Genomic DNA, 16,452 nt, shown 5'->3' on the forward strand with positions numbered 1-16,452 from the left:
GAGAGGGACTGGGTAGCATCCCTCGGACGGGCGAATGTGACTCGGTGCTGGCTCCTACTCAGGCACAAGCGGCGCGGAGCAGGGAGCCCTGGGGCAACCTCACGCTTCGGGACAGACAGGTGGGAAGTGGAGCGGCGCATGAGAAGGACGAGGGTGGCGGGGTGGGGTGGGCTGCTGCGGGACGAGCGGCTGGACCACCACCCTTTCCCGGCAGAGCCCGGCTCCGGGCTCCCCTCCACGCCGCGGAGAGTGCGAAGGGGCAGGCCGGGGGAGGTTCTGGGGGCCGGGCGCTGCCCTCCTCCCGCGGACCGCCCCGCTCCCGCCCCCGGCCGAGCCGCTTCTTCAGCGCCGGGGGCGGCGCGGCGGCAGCGGGGCCGATGGTGGCGGCGCGGCAGCAGTGGCGGCGGCGCTGGGGGGTGCCGGTGCTGCTTGTGGCCTACGTGGGCTATGTGGGGCTGGGCGCCGCCGTGCTGCAGGCGCTGGAGCGGCCGGCCGAGGTGCAGGCGGCCCAGCAACTCCTCCGGGAGCACTGGGAGCTGCTGGCCAACCACACCTGCCTGCAGGGGCCCGCCCTGCAGCGGCTCATCGAGGTGAGCCCGGGCGCGGCGGCGGAGCGGAGTTCAGCCCCCGCTGGGGCTGCGGGGCAGGCGCTGCCTCCGGCCCGGGGGGCGAGAGTGGGGCGGGAACGGCAGCAACCGCGCCTCCAGCCCGAGAGTAACTTTAAAAAAACGCCAACGAAAACCTCAAAACTTTTTCCCTGTATCAATGTATGCGTACACAATCATCCTGCCCGAAGAAGCCGCCCACGGCGTGGGAGAAGCTCTCTGCGGGCAGCCGCCTCGGTCGCGTTGCTCCCTGCCCGCGGGCGGCCCGGGCTGCGGCCGCCTGTGCTCCCCGCTCACAGCGAGATGCTTTCGTTCTCCGCTGCCGTCCCTTGAGCTGTGGCGTTCGCGGGTTTTGAAGTACCGCCGTCCTGACCGAAGGCAGGCGGCGGCGGTGTCCGCTTACGTGACAATTACCTGCGGTTAATTACAGGTGGTTTAGGTTTGCTCTTGCACTTACTAAGCATGAGTTACAGTCTGTGACGTCTTGCGAGTGGTAAATTCTAATGGGAAGGCTTTGTCGTGGTAAATTTAATTGGTGTTTGTACTAGTGTCAAACTTTTTTCCATGTTCTGCTTGTTGTTTAAAGGGAAAGTCCTTGAGTCGCTTAAGTTATCCTTGAAAATGTTTCTGAATATATTTACAGGATGGTTGCAAAACGTAAAGCAACAACAGAAGCAGTCTTACTAAAGTACAGATGGTTGTGGTTTTAGATACAGATATGAGTAAAGTGACATAAATGGGTCTCTCTTTGCTCACTTTTTGCCTGAAAAAGAAAAAAAACAGGTTATCGCAGTGTCTTGAGTACTTTACCCAAACCCTTTGATTTCCGTAGGTGCTGGTAGTTGAGTATGTACTCCTTGCTTTGGTCAGCCTCCCTCAAACAGATGTTGCCAAACACAAAGAAAACCTGGGGCTGGTTTTTTTGTTTTGTTTTGGTGGGTTTTTGTTTGTTAAAACAGTGTATGGTGGTGACTGAAACCATCACTGCAGTTTAAAGAATCTGAAAGCGACTTGGATATATACTTCCTTTTTTTTTTTTTTTTTTTTTTTTTTTTTCCAGCAGAGAGAAGAATACATAAACCACCAAGCACAGTAATCATGTCAGGTGTTTCAGCAAGGCTCTGGCAGACAAAATTATGCTGAGTGTGACTATGTCACGCTCTCATCCCTTTACTTTCTGGATGGTATATCCTCTGTTGGCAGTCAGTAGTACAGTGATCATGTGCTATAAATTTGGACTTTTGTAAGCTACCGTAGTAACCACTTTTATTATTTATGGTGTGTGCTGTGCTAGCTGTGGAATTTAAATAGAGAGAGGTGAGAAGTATAGCAAAGACTAGTCTAGCATTTCATAAAGCTGTGTCTTAGCCAAGCTTCGTTCAGCACTGGCCCGTTGTGTAGTGAGCACCTGGCATGGCACTTGCCCAGAGGTTATGAGGGCAGGAGGATTTGATGAAGGATGGTAACAAGGTGCTAGTAGTGGAGAGAAGATAATCACAACTAAATAGGTAAGAATGTCATTCTGACAGTTTGTTTTACTGCAGCATGACCTCTACTCATTCTTGATACCCTTCCCCCTTGGAATAGGGAAATAGGGCAGCCACTGAAATCCCTTTAGACCAGAGGCTATCACAATATGCGGTGTGAGTACTTAATTGTGACTGAGCTAGCCCTTGATGGGAAAGTTACAAATAAGCTTTGTTTCATCTTACGGAGTATTTGTGTGTGCCCTCGTGATCTGAGAAAACATACTCTGAGTTTGAATGACTTTGTGTGTTATTTCGAATAACCTTAACACTGAAAAATTAATCCTAAAAAATCCACAGAACTGATCCTTTCCTACATTCTTTAAATTCAAATTTCCTGTGCAGCAATCACTGGCATGCTCTAGGTGTGCTCAAAAAGAAATGTTTTTCTGTGCAGTAAATTGTTATTGCAGCACATTGCACATAATCAGGCAATGTCATCACTGGCTCTCTTCAGATAAGAAACTTGTATTCTAGATACACAGCGATTATTTGTTAATTAAGAAAGACATATAAGGAGTGTTTGTGAAAACGTAAAGCACTGTGTGAATTTTGATTGGCATGACATTACTGGCAATTCCTCATTGTTTTCTTACAGCTCTTTCATTCCAGATAATCCTAAACTGTGTTTATTTTAAGTGTACAGGGGCCAATATGAAATAAAATCCTAGTTTGCTAAGCAATGTAGAAACGTAATTTTACAACCTGTTTATCACTTAGTTCCTAGTTACCAGCTGGGAGTGCAAATCCGCTGTTCCAACCCTTGCGCAGATGGAGAGCAACAGAGAGCTGCAGCTTTGAGGAGCTAGCAGGAGAGCACGGGGTGAGGATGGCAGGAGAGAAGCAAAGCAAGTGAACTGTGCTGTAGGAGCAATTTCTGTGACTCGGGTCTTTTCCAAGGAAGAAGTCATTTTCTAGTTAACAAAGGAGAGGACAGGAGGAGCTGAAAATAGCAGACTGGCAGCAGAAACAGAGCAGTGGAGGAGAGTGTGTTAGAAAGTGTGTGACATCTGTGGTGGTGGGTCCCTGCTTCCTATAGCTGGATTTTGTTGGGGCTCTCTTGCCTGGAAGGATTGGCTGGCTCTTCCCCTGTGCGAACAGTTGCACGTTTCCCAAGTAGTTGAAGGTAGCACGTGCAAATGCTTTACATGTAAGCGAATAAACAATGCATGGTCTTGTGTTTATATGCACGTGGGGCACAGTGGAGGCACTGTGGCCACAAGTCTCTCTACAGTGCATCCAGTGACATTTACTCAAGCAACATGGGAGTTCTCTTCGTTGACCCATCTAGCCCCAGGCTATTTTTCTGCCGTTGTATACAGTCTGACACGAACGCATGCTCACGAGGAACAAGACTGGGAGCAGGCCATCCTCATGAGCCACTAGGCAACATGCAAAGAGGGCAGTATCTGGCCTTTTATTATAATTATGGTGGTGGTCTTTACATGCTGGAACTACTGGGTGTGAGGTGACATCAAAGGAAGTTCTCAGTGACAAGACTTGCAGAAGATGGCAGCAGATGCAATGATAAGACAGATTGCAGGTGATATACTCTGAATACAATGAAGAAAAGTAGCTGGACTCAGCTGGGGAGAAAAATATCTAAGAGTTTCTGTCCAGGCAAAAATTATGTTGGTTCTAGATTCTGGAAGTGTCCAGAAAGTGAGGCTGCACACAAAGAGGACACCTTTTGTACAGTCATGTTCCTTAGAGCTGAGACCCGCTCTGACCTTTTGGGGTTGGGGGCTCCTAGACATGCTTCAGTGTGATGCACTTCTAGTGCATAAGTGCCTCAGATTTATTGCATAGTGTGATCATATATATAGCTCTGGTCCAGCCAAGCTGTCCTCCAAACTTGCTTCTTTTCCTGCATCCTTTTGAATGGTTACAGGCACTCAGCTGCTGTACTCACCAGTGTCTCTTTAATCAGATTATTGGCTGTAGGGCAAAGCTTGGAACAGCATTTTTTGTGTGTTACCCTATTACCATGGCATTCTTTTCATGCTATCCTTCCTTTTTTTGATAGAAACCTTTTGTTGTTATATACGTATTTCCATAGTACAGATGTTTCCTATATTTATTACATTGTTCCATTGGTTTTCTACTATATTTCTCGTATTAGCTATATAATGCTGTTGCATTCATAAAATGAGAAAATGAAAGAAAATGAAAGCTGAGGTAATTTTTTTTTTTTTTTTGGCCTAGAAAGATTTAAGGTGTAGTGAAAAGGATCTAATGCTAAAGGGCAGGTTATAAACTAAATGGCTGCAGGTGGATCTAGATACTGTTATCTCCAGAGTCAACAGCTAGAGGTACACAGAGAGTTTGAGTAGATGTTTACAAGAGCGGTGAGATCCCACATGACTGAAAGGTCCTCATCAATACCTTGGCTTGTACCGACATTGAACCAGCAGAGAATTGTGGCAGCTGTCAGGAAATAAAACCCTGCAAACACAGTTTACTAAAATAATCTTGCACTCAGATGATGCAACAGTAAGGGGTGAGCATCAGAGAACGCTTTCCAGCAGTGAGGGTCTTTAAGGAACAGCAATGGCTCTTGGTACTGTGGAGCTGTAATGTCTTTATAGAACCTGATTTAGTCAAATTAGCTTGTCACAGATGTAATAGGGTTGATGCCCTGTAATTTTTCTTTCCAGCATCATGCCTATCAAAATGTGCTACTACTTTGCTTAAGTTACAGCTGGTTCATCATTCTCCAGACCTGTTGATTAAATAGCTGTGGGTACCTTACCAAGAATGTGTATTCTGTGCTAATAATACCATCATCTAGCATACGTTTGACAGAAGTTGTGGAAGGTAAAATCATTATTCTGTAAGGCAGTAGGCTGGCATTACATTGTTACTCTTCCTGAAAGGTGGTGAGAAAACCTACTGATGACCTCTTTGTGGTTAGTTGACTCACCCCTTGGTGTTCTGGTAAATGTGGTGTCTAGTACCTGTGTTCAAAAAGAGAGAGGCAAGGAAAGGCACAGCAGCCTACTATATTATACCTCTGCCTAAAGAGATGTGTCCTTTTGATATTACCAAATTCCCTGTTACAGCTGGTCAGGCTTGGTGGGAAGTAACAAGGGAGTGTAGCCAGTTGGCATTGACTGGTGAGTGTCTCAATAACCTATTCCTACCAGGAGGGTTTGAAACCCACAACTAGCAGTGAATAGCTAAAGACTGGGGGTGCCCTCTAAAAAGAGAAATGGTAATTATGGTTCTTATCAGTTGTTGAAGATGTGGGTTATTTTTGTATGTACTTGTTCTTCATACTTGATCTTTTTTAATGCAATTAAAAGAAAAACAACTAGGGAAAGAAATATCTGTTTTACAAGGATAATACAATGCGACCTTGCTGTGTTCTGTAGATTATACAGGCAGCTTCTTTCAACAGGCCCTGCCTACTTCTTTTGCAGCCCAGCTGTCGAGTTACTGTTCTCATTGGGGTTTGGGAAGTGACTGGAATTCAGCAATGCTTTGTCTCATGAATCATGCCACAGATTCTTCCTTGATATAAAAGCTTAATTTTCAGAAAAAGTACTAGTGGCTTAGGGTAGCATTGGTACATTACTGTACTAGGCTACATCTTTTACTCCTTTCCTGTTGGTGTGTAAGTCCAGATGAATTCTAGAAACTGTAGTGGAGACCCAGCCGTGAAGTAAAAGTGCTTTTGCTATCAGGGTTCCTTTGGTTTTGAGGAACTGGTGCCAATTACATTAGCAAACATTTCTGGGGAGACAGGGGAGCAGTTGCTTAATCAGCTTTCAGGTTATTCAAGTGGTGTAAAGTTAAAAAAAACACCCAGACCATGAATTCAAAATAATTCAGCTGAGTGTTTTAGTTTTTTGGGGTTTGTTTTTGGGTTTTGTTTTGGGGGGTGGGGGGGGGGGTGTGCCAGTTATGCTTTCAGGCAGAATTAAGGTAAGTTTCCACTCCAGGCAAAGGGATCAGAGCTCATAGCTGGGAAAGGTGTGATTAATAATCTATTTGTCAATTTTTTGGGAATTAATTGACTTTTGTCCTTGCAATCTGAGACCAAGGTCAGGGTTAACCATTTTCTTCTGATTTACAGCTGGTATTCTGTGAGGCATAAATGAATGTTTATATGCCAACATGGGACAGAATTTCCGGTGCACAAAGTTTGTGCGTTCTTTTCTCATTAATCTAAATGGTAGCTTGTTGCCTTTTGAACACCTTCTTTCCCTCCTTGATAATGTTGCAAAGGCAAGGAAAAGTGTCTGAAATGAGGTAAGCCATTTTCAGGAGGACGTGTATGCCCTGCAAAAGTTGATTTTTGTATAAGAATATATAAACTTCAACTAAATTTGGGAATAAAGTTTCTTACACCTGTCCACTTGCACTTTTTTTTGCCTTCCTCGAGAACTGCTTTCAAACACACTTAGTAAATACTGCTTTTGCCTTTAAAGGTGTCTCAAGATTACCGTGACCTCTGGCCAGAATGCCACAGTTCAGAAGCAAGGGACAACAGCAGTGACAGGAGCCATAGTTTATAAAAAGGTCATTTGTATGACTCTTTCCCTGAGGGTTTCCTCCAGGAGAAAAAAAGTCAGGAATTCTTATGGATATACTTGGTAGGGTCATAATCTTTTGGGGATTTGCTTTCGTCGTTTTTGCTTAACTTGCTCATTTTGGGGAGAGCAGGCAGATTAGAATCAGTCTGTTTAATTATTTATATAAAGCTTATTTTTTACTGTAAAGATTATGGGAGGAAAGAGAAGCATAGTGTTCCAAAGAAAGAGATTGTGAGGAACATAGTGCCTCAGTTTACATATACACATTCATTTATTCTTTACTGCTGATCTTTTGAAGGCTGTATCCTAGTCACATGGTGTTTTGTCTCAGTGCAGAAGTGATAGATGGGATTTTTAGTTGGTGTGAAGGAGGTCAGATTAAATAATCGTCCTTCCTTTCGCAGTACTTGGTGATCAGAAGCTGTACTGCAGCTGCAGTCTGGTGGTGGAGGGGCCCACATGAAATGATAATCATGGAAGAGAGGAAGTGTGTAAGCTGAGAAAGCTGGGAGTTGCCCAGAGCTGATAACACAGCAAACATGGTAAATGAGACTTATGGGTATGGCTGAAGGATAGAGTGGCTCTGCAGCAAATAGAAAAGAATAAACCTACATTTTGTGGGGAGGAAGACATAATACTCAAATGTCAAGTGGGAACCAAACTGTAGGTGTTGGGGGTAGGTTTTTGTGGTTTGTTTTTTTTGGTTTGGGGTTGGATTTTTTTAGCTAGACAGTATGAACAGAAGAGATCTTTTGAGTGTAATTCAAAGTGTATGGTTTAATTTTTGCTGGTATAACTGTAACTACATTGGGTTTATTGCTGCAAAGCTGTGTAGAGTGGAAAAACTCCAGTATTGATTAGTCACTCGTCATCAGTCATCTGTGGAAGTCTAGCCCCAGAGCTGTGAAGGCTTAAAATTCAGGCTGTAAGAGTGGTTTAATTTTTTTTTTTTTTTTTTTTTTTTTTTTTTTGTTGATTCAAATAAGGAAACTCTGATAATGTTGTGTTTGGATGTTGCTGATGTTGCTGCAGAAAGAACCAGCAATTGCTAATAAATGACAAGGAAAGAATGAGGTATTGCCATCCTAAAATAAGTGTGATAAGGGAGTCAGCAGAAATCTGCAGCTTCCTCACAGGGTTACTGCTTAGCTTGAATTCAAGGAGGGAATTCCTTGCAGAAATATGCACAAACCAGGCTTTTGTACTGGGATATAATCTAACAAAGCATGCATTTGCAAGCATTAGCTTATGACATTCCTAACTGAAATTTCAGAGCTTATACGTGAGAAAGGTGGAGCTGGAAGCCAAGTTTGACTATTCTGAGGCATGTTTTTATCACAAAGGTAACAGGACGGGTATCTACATTTTAAATAGACCTTATTGGGAGGAAATCATGCTGGTGTTCTAATCACCAACCATGGCAGTATTAAGTAGCACCATGCAGAGCCTACTTGGTCAAAAACCAGAATAGCCTACTTGATGAGAAAATGTGGCAGCCTGCAAATGAGGTTTCATTGACCTGTGAAGGTCTAAGAATTTAAAATCTCAATTTATAAATCCTATAGGAATTACAATAATTCCCATGAAACTATTATCTGTAGTTTAAAATTGTGTAAGTATTGTCAGCTAAAGATGTCGTCGTCACTGTGAACTGTAAATTATCTCTTTAGAGAGGGGGAAATAAGTACAGAGAAGTGAAACTGTGGTTTTATGGTATACAGCTTGTCTACCAGTAGAAACCAAAGAACCACTGCATTCTGTTTCTTTCTGATTATTTTAACACCCACCTGTTTCCTTTCTGCTCTTTAAGTTCCACATGACCTTTAAAGTTCCCAAAATACCAAGCCCAAGCTCTGCAAGTTCCGTATTTATTTGGTTTGAGCAGTTGGTGGTATTGAGGGGTCTTAGACCAGGCAGATAACTGCTTTTGAACACTGGATTTAAGACACTGCTTCTACTAGTGCCTTTCAATGCATTAGGTTTTGAGGCAGACACTGTATAAATCACTAGTCTAATTAAGAGAAAAAGGAAAACCCCTGGGATTTCACCTCAAATAATCATAAAGTAAAACTAAGTTTCTGGTTCTCAAAAAGGCTGGCTAAGGAGAATAAGCACTTACGATGCAACATGTGTGATTCACTGTACTCTTTAGTACACCATGAATCCACAGGCTAAAATGTACTTGAAGTTTATTTGAAAATCAGTAGCAGAGACGTATCAACACCTCTTCAATGGAAAAAGCAGGGAGAATTCAGCTGTTCTGCTAGAGCGTTTATCAGCTGGGTTTTTTCCTGTGCTCTCTAAAATTATAAACCATTTTTAATTTTTCTATGAGAAAGACCAATAGCCAAAAGCAAAAGTCTAAAGGAACATAGTAAATTAAGGAGAGTATTCACTGATATCTCCCTGAATGCTTGCTCAGCCTTCAGGACTTTGCAATCCAATGACTTCCTGTGCCAGAAGTAATTTCTGTGCATTAATAGCTATCTATAGATTTCTCTTTCATGAATCTGCCTCCATGGGCACATCTGCAGGAAGGCAAGCTCCATTAGTTCTGCCATTCTCAGGAGAGTCAATCTTTAATTTTCTGTCATCATTGTTGCTATGTCAAAGGTTGATTTTAGATAGTATAATAAAGCATTTTTTACTTTAGAAAAAGCAAAAGCCTGTACTCTTATTTCCACCCACTGTGAATCTTCCCTTTTAAGGGTGACATCAGTAGCTCTTTCTTCCTATCAGTAATGAACTGATTGTTTCTTCTGGGAGTGTTCATTTATTCAAGTGGCTTTGATTTGTATGAATATTCAGTGGTCCCCATTGGGCTGGCTTCGACAGGTAGGTGGGCCTAATGGTTAATGATATTAGCTGGGTGTTTGATAACACAATTTAACAAAGAAATGCTAGAGGCTTATTGCTGAAGGGTCTTGGAGCCTACGGCAAGCATAGCAAGTGCCTCTGTACCAGAAACAGAAAACAGCTGGCTCAGGGCTCGCTCTTTGCCAGTGAGTGATGGTTACGTGGTACTTCCTTCCCCCTAACAGCAGTGCAGGTCACCATGCCATCTAGGGCAAGTATTCTGGCCTGTCTGCAGAGCCTCAAGACACATCCTGTGCTTCCTGGCAGGAGCATCACCACTTGGGGCAAGTTAACAGTGACCCTGGGATGCTGAGTTGTTACAAGTCACTGCAAAGCTGGTGTGGGTTCTCACAACTTCTCAGCCTCTTGCTTCTAAACCAGGCAGAACAGAAGTGGTACGAAGATGTGAAATTAAACATTAAAAGGCTTGGCTACTGCTGCTTGTTCACATAATGTTTTTTGCAGGCTCTTTGTTTCCCTTTTCTGCATGAAGATTTTTCCATTTTCTTGGGCCAGTTCAGCCACAGGTTCTTGCAATCCTCTCTGGTTCTTAAGTGTTTCTGACTTTTAAAACATGATGTTGTGTGTAATATTGTCAACTGCTGAGCTTGTATCAGCAGGACATCAGGCAGGAGAATGGACAACAAACATGCTTCATGTTTAAGTTTTTCAAGTGTCTCTGATCCAGCTGATAATAAATTAATCTGAGAACTGGACTGTTGCTGGTCCAGCAGCTATGTATTTGTTCAAGACTAACTACTTAGGACTGCAGAGATCACAGTTTACAGAAGGAAATTTTGAGGAAAATAAAATGCTTTTTTATTTCAATTTTAACTACTAGTTTCTGGAGAGGAAAAAAATAGGTCATCTGTATAAATTTCCAGTGTCTCTTGCCATTTGACTTACTTTGGGAGTTATTTTATGTTCGTGCAAACTGATTCCTGTCTAGGCCATTGTCTGCAGTTTCTTACACTTCTTAAACCAAAGGTCAAGTGTTGTCAGCGTGCACCCCATGCAACCTGACAAACCTCACTGCAGACACCAGACCTGGGAGAAGAGCAACGGGTGGGGGAATTACACACAACTGTTCAAAACAAATATTGCTGGGGGCTTCCTGAGACAACCTTTTCTCTCTCTTTTTTTTTTTTTTTTTTTTTTTTTTTCCCCAGGGGTAGCTGCATGGGGAAGGGAAGCAGGGCTTGGTTCTTTTGTGTCACTATTGCTATATACAAATTTGTTTTTTGAGTTGCTCACTCACATTACAGCGACAATTCACAGAAGGAAGCAAAATGCAATACAACATAATGTGGTCTTTAGCCCTTCTCAGAGCATGGACTCTCTGCTCTGTCTCATAATGTAGAATTTAATAGATTATAATGTGGCCCTGAAGGGTTTAAGTTGCCTTCAGTTATGAGTAAATCAAGATATTTCTGCAAATGCACTATCAAACAGTGTTTATTGATTAGAAGAATGTGTTGATCTCTGAGCTGCTCCTTGGTCTTAGTGTGAGAATTAGTAGCTCTAGAGAAAAGAGATCATGATCCTTGTAGTTAAGCTGCTGCTTGGGACCCTGGAAACAGTTTTTAATTCACAGCCTTGTATAATATTATATAAATCATATAAATTATGCAGAGCACATAACATCAGTAAAATGGGAAAAAACTTCCTTGCTTTGCAGGTTTGACATGCCAGTTTGTTCGGTGGATGTATAAACTGCAACATATTTGTAAAACCACCGATGAAAATCTGAGTGTGATTCCTTTTATCAGTGGTGAAAAGCTTTATTAGCAGCCTTTGTTAGAATAGGGACAGTATTATTTAGTATCTGCATGTCTTTTTCAGAGATGATGAATTTTATGTATTCTTGGCTACACTTTTGCATCCAAGGATAATCAACTGTCAGGGGAAGTGTCAGTGTGAAATGTTTAGTGTACATGCTGTGAATAATGTTGTTTTGGACACAACAGTCATTAATTTTGTTGGCATGGGAAGGCATAGTCAGACATGGGCACTTTTAAGACATCTGATGTCTTATTTTGACATAACTCTGCACACTTCAGCTAGTGATTTCTAGGTCTTTCCCAGGAGGATTGAACAGAATTGGGCATAATGCTAATCTGGTCCATTCATTCACACTTGTAGTCCTGATGTGGGGTCATTTTGGCCAACCTGAGTAGTCTCAGTCTCCTATAACACACCAGATGTATTCCTCCCCAGGGGGATCCCCTGCAAGGGATCTGTATCATTTACATATTTACATCATTTACATATGCATGTCTATTTGCTGCCCTGGGACTGCTGCCATTGGAATAGCCCATCTGGAAACATTTCATTTTCATAATGAATATGTCGTAAGGTGGTCTTAATTACTGTCTGTCTAGGCCTTCTCTAGCTAGCTCTTACCCTCCAATCCCTTCCACATTTATCTCTATAATCTACCATGTGCACATGCAACTTTCATTTCTTACTGTAGATGCCCTTTTCTTAGAAGCAATATGCTGGATTTTGGCTTTTCTGACCTTGCAGCCCTTTGGTCTCTAAGGCACAAGATCTCCTCTCCTAAAAGGGAAACAACAGAATCAGAAGTGGTTGTAGTTTGGTATTTTACCAGCTAGAAGTGGAAATGCCAGTCAAGTGAACTTGCCTTAAAGGGGTTTGTGGGATCTCATGTTATTGTCTCTTTGCAGGGTATCATCCAAGCCTACAAGAGTGGCATAACCCTCCAGGGAAACACCACTAGCCTGGGCAGGTGGGACTACAGTGGGTCTTTCTTCTTCTCCATCTCTGCAATAACAACCGTTGGTAAGAGTTCCCTGCTTATGGGACCACCTCATAGGTAGGAAAAGTGGGAATGAGGACCTGCACTCAGATGCTGCTCCAGCACTATGTAGTTCCCTGAAGCTTGCAGTAGCCAAGTAGGGAAGCACCCATGAACCTAGCCCTAGGAATACTTTGTCAGTGCCCGCACAGTAATGATCTCTACCTGATTAGACACAGGGATAATTAGCTCAGGACATATTCTTACTAAGTTATGCAGCTTCTGGGGCCTGAACTTAATGGTGCTGCACTGCCTGGACTTTCTCAAGCTGTGTGCACTCTGAGAGGTCTGAGGTGAATTGTGCATTGAAATGAGCTTTGCCTGTCACAAGGACAAGAATGGTTTTGGAAAATTCTTAATACTGGCTATTGTGTCTTCAGAGACTAAATTTATGAATTTTTTCTCCTTATTACTGCCTGTATTAGATGAGGACCTGCTTGTTCAAGTGAAAGTTAAATAGCTGGATAAACATTACAATTCAGTTGACTCAGGTTTCAGCAAATGGGGTAATGCAAAGTCACAAAGAAATGATGGAAATAAGTAGGGGGAGAGGAAATGGAAACAAACAAATGTACTAGGTACAGAGCTACTTAAGGCAGATGCTATTAATTATTGTCAGTTTATATCCCCTGCCCCCAAAACCATTAATAACTTGCCCTGATGTCTTTTTCTTGTGGTGTGACCTAGTGTTTAAAAAAAAAAAAGCATGGAGGGGAGAGTATGTGGAGACATGATTGTTAAGTATCAAAAATCCCTCATGGGTTTCTTGACTTGTCAGCTCTCTTCAATTTTAAGTATATTTTAAAATCAAGAATTTTCCTTTTTGTACCCAAATGGAAACCTTCTTTTGACTTCTGATTGTTACTGAAGATACTCTGGTTCCAGAACACTAAGCCCCCAAGCATGAGCTCAGCGAAAGAGAGGCTTTGTGGGTTTTTTGTGGGGGTGGAGACAAGTGAGTGGTGGTGTGTCATCTTCCTGTGACTCAGTACATCTTTCTGTCCTGCTCTTTTGCACATGCATTGTCCTGGTTGGGACCACACTTTGTGTGTTTCAGTTGTACTGCTAGGCGAGGGTTATACCAGATGATGGCAGTGGAGGCTCATCAGACAGGGTTACACAGGCTGTGGGTTTCCAGCAGAGCCTGGCCAGTTCCTTCCCGCCTTTGGTAGAAAGCACCATCTGCTCAGAGATGTTTTGCTTGCCGCAGTAGTGAATCCTGATGAGTTTCTAAGCCATCAGAGTGACTGTTTCACCACAGCCAGTTTAAATTAGTGATATTCAGGAAGAATCAAATTTATCATGTTAAAATATAAGAGAATCTTGTGATGTTGGCAGAGATCTAGACTAACCATTTCTGCTCTTCTACTAAGAGTAGCTGCTAGGCTACTCTCCCTCCCCCAGCCCCCCACTCCCCTCTTTTTTTAAGTAAACTCCTCACCCTGATGGCTGCAGGGGAGGAAGACAAGACGGGGCATGACACAGCCGAGCTGATAGCAGAGGCAATTGAAAATTGAAAAGAACCGAGTATTGCAGCTCTTCATCTTGTAATTTTAAAGCTGATGCTATGACTCTATGGACTTGTTCATGATTTTTCAGTTGTGGATTTGAGAATGCCATACAAGGCATTTCTATGCAGAGAACTGCAGACAACTGGACCCTTCATTTTGCTTTTTCAAGTTAAATTGTTAGTTGCATACAGATTAGTGTCATAACACTCTTTCAATAACAGTGTGTTGTAGAAAACTACAAATGGTTTCACAGAGCCTCACCCAGAGTCTGTTATCATAATCTCTCTTTATGCAAATTCTTGAGATAGTGAGGGGTTCAGCCTCACTGAGGATACCACAGTGTGACTGGGAAGGATAATTGATGATGTCAAGTAAAGAGACAAGCTCCTTTCCAAAGAATTCAATGACGTTTAAAGGGGTGAGTCACAATAGGAAGCTTCATATATAAGGTATGGCAATGAGATAAATGACAATTGAGAAGGCTTCTTGAGGATTTGTAGAGGTTTTAGTGTTCTTACATGGCAAGGAAGAGTTTATCTCAGGCTGTGATTATGGAACCAATGAAAGCAAATCCAGCTGCACAAGATTAGCCTATGGGAGTTAAAATCCAAGGCATTCTGGCAAATGAGTTCAGGAAGGGTAGAGCTAAGATGATACTGGAGAGGAGAGATTCTCAGGAATTTAGGGCTACTATATAAAGATTTTTAAGAATCTGAGTGGTCTCTATTCCATGTGTTCCAGCTGCTGCAAGTCCTTTGGGCTGTTTCTCTTCCACATTTTTTCTTTGTGATTAACGCTATTCATGCCTTGCTGGCCTCTTATGCGATAAAACATCTTTGTGACTCCTTCCCTTAGTCTTCTCAAACAGCACTGCCAAAGCCACTATCACTTTTACCTTCATCACTTGCCTTTGAGATGCTCTTTCTGGTCTGCCAGCTTCTGTATTCTACTTTAGGTGCTTTAACTCCCCTCAGAAGGCTTCGTCCATTACTCAAGTCCTTACCAGAACATTTCTCACCAGGGTACAGGAGGGGATGTTAACTTCTTTCCCCATTAACACCAACTGAGCAGCATTAGCTTCTTTCTCCAGTGACAAGCTTTAAATCCCCATGTCTCCTGTTGCAGTATCTTCTGCATGGTGTCCTTCTTCCATATAAATGAGAGCCTCATCTATTTTCCCTACTAATGATTAAAAGCAGCATGTGAACTTTGCTTAAAAACAAGCGAGTTCTAACCTGCAGGCTGGACTTAGTTGGTACCTCAATCCCAAAGGTTTAAAGAACAGATAGGTATGAACTAAAATCTCTTGTTTAAAGAAGTGCCCAAAGCCTATGTAGTTTTCGGCCAATCTCATCATTTGAATGGAACTGCATTTGTAACTTTTGGGATGGGCAGCCCTGTCTGCCTGCTGATTCCTTCTCCCCACTGTTACGCTTCTGTGCTTTCTTCCTTGCTGGCTTTGTCATATCATATCATGGCAGATTTTATATATTATCTCATTTCTGCAGATTTTTCCAGAAGAACCCTTTCTCCAATGCCTCGAAGGGTCATCTTCAAAGTTCCTGTAGAGCTGTAGTACTAAACATGATTAGGGAAGGAGAAGCTAATTTGCTGCTGATTTTATCTCTCAGACTTCTTTATCCCGTGCCGACACAAAGTCTCTCTTTTCTGTGTTTACTCTCCTCCTACTTAGTTTGGACTAGCAGGTCAAAGCAAGTTCAGAATGGGGCACAAAATGAAAGTTCCTAAAGCCAAACGACCACAGGGTGGTGTAATTTCAGAAAAGGTACTAGGGAAAGGCTCTTTCCATAGTCAGTGATGAGGCTGACTCGTCTGTGCAAGCCTGAGAGTAGGAGGAATATTGTCCACTCTAGCCTGAACGTCCCACTTAATACTGGGTGGATGGATGCCATTGCCTAGTGCTGTATGACCTTTTTCTGGTGGCAAAGCCACCAGAATTCAGTTGTATGAATTTCAAGGGCTCTTTTTTAAATATAAAAAGGGACAAGTAAAACATCTCACCATGAAGAAAAGAAGGGAAATACCTTCTTCCTGTTCTTTCCTTCTCTGGTTAGCACAGTACATATCTCCTAAAAGCAATACCCCAAAGGACTGGGAGATAACAAAAGAGATGTGGATCAGGCTATTCAGTGAGAGATGGTATTAACACACTGTTACAGACACTGAGTAGTTGCCAGAGAGGATTCCAGTGCAGGGGGAAAAAAGCAGTAGCAATTTCAGGGCTGTGAAATCCTGGTAGGGTAAAGCTTTGGGCCAGCAAGAGTTTTGTGAAGACCTGGACCTTCTGTAGTGCTGCCCAGTGTCTGGTGGAGCTCCTAAGAAATGGCCAGGTTTCTGCCCATTGCTGGCTGACAGTCCATTGGGGAATTCAGTTAAACTAACTTGATGGCTCAAACCAGTTAAAATCTGGAATAACAGCTTGGGACCACTTTAATATTTGAATCCTCTGTGAACCTCAGAACCTCTTGTGTAGGGGAGTTCTCTGCTGAAAAGCCACCACTATTGATGTATTGATCTTTTCCCTGCCCTGAGACAGCTGGAAGAGCTGCTCTACAGGCTTGGCCAAGTAGGATGTGG

General features: G+C 42.8%; 1 protein-coding gene across 2 annotated transcripts in view; it reads left to right on the plus strand.

Annotated features, from left to right (window-relative positions):
• Window positions 1-16,452, plus strand: part of KCNK17 (potassium two pore domain channel subfamily K member 17) — a 30,722-nt gene that overhangs the window by 4,284 nt on the left and 9,986 nt on the right. Inside the window, exons 1-2 of one of the 2 annotated variants that reach the window (XM_042022930.1) lie at window positions 378-590; window positions 12,213-12,327. In XM_042022930.1, the coding sequence (XP_041878864.1) occupies window positions 378-590; window positions 12,213-12,327 (328 nt within the window). Of the gene's footprint in view, window positions 1-377; window positions 591-12,212; window positions 12,328-16,452 lie in introns of those variants that run through there. The other variant, XM_042022931.1, reaches the window with a different exon arrangement.

Source organism: Corvus kubaryi, unplaced genomic scaffold, assembly GCF_017639235.1.
Source record: "Corvus kubaryi isolate FWS band 111438036 unplaced genomic scaffold, C.kubaryi_AGA036_p1.0 37232, whole genome shotgun sequence".
NCBI lineage: Eukaryota > Metazoa > Chordata > Aves > Passeriformes > Corvidae > Corvus > Corvus kubaryi.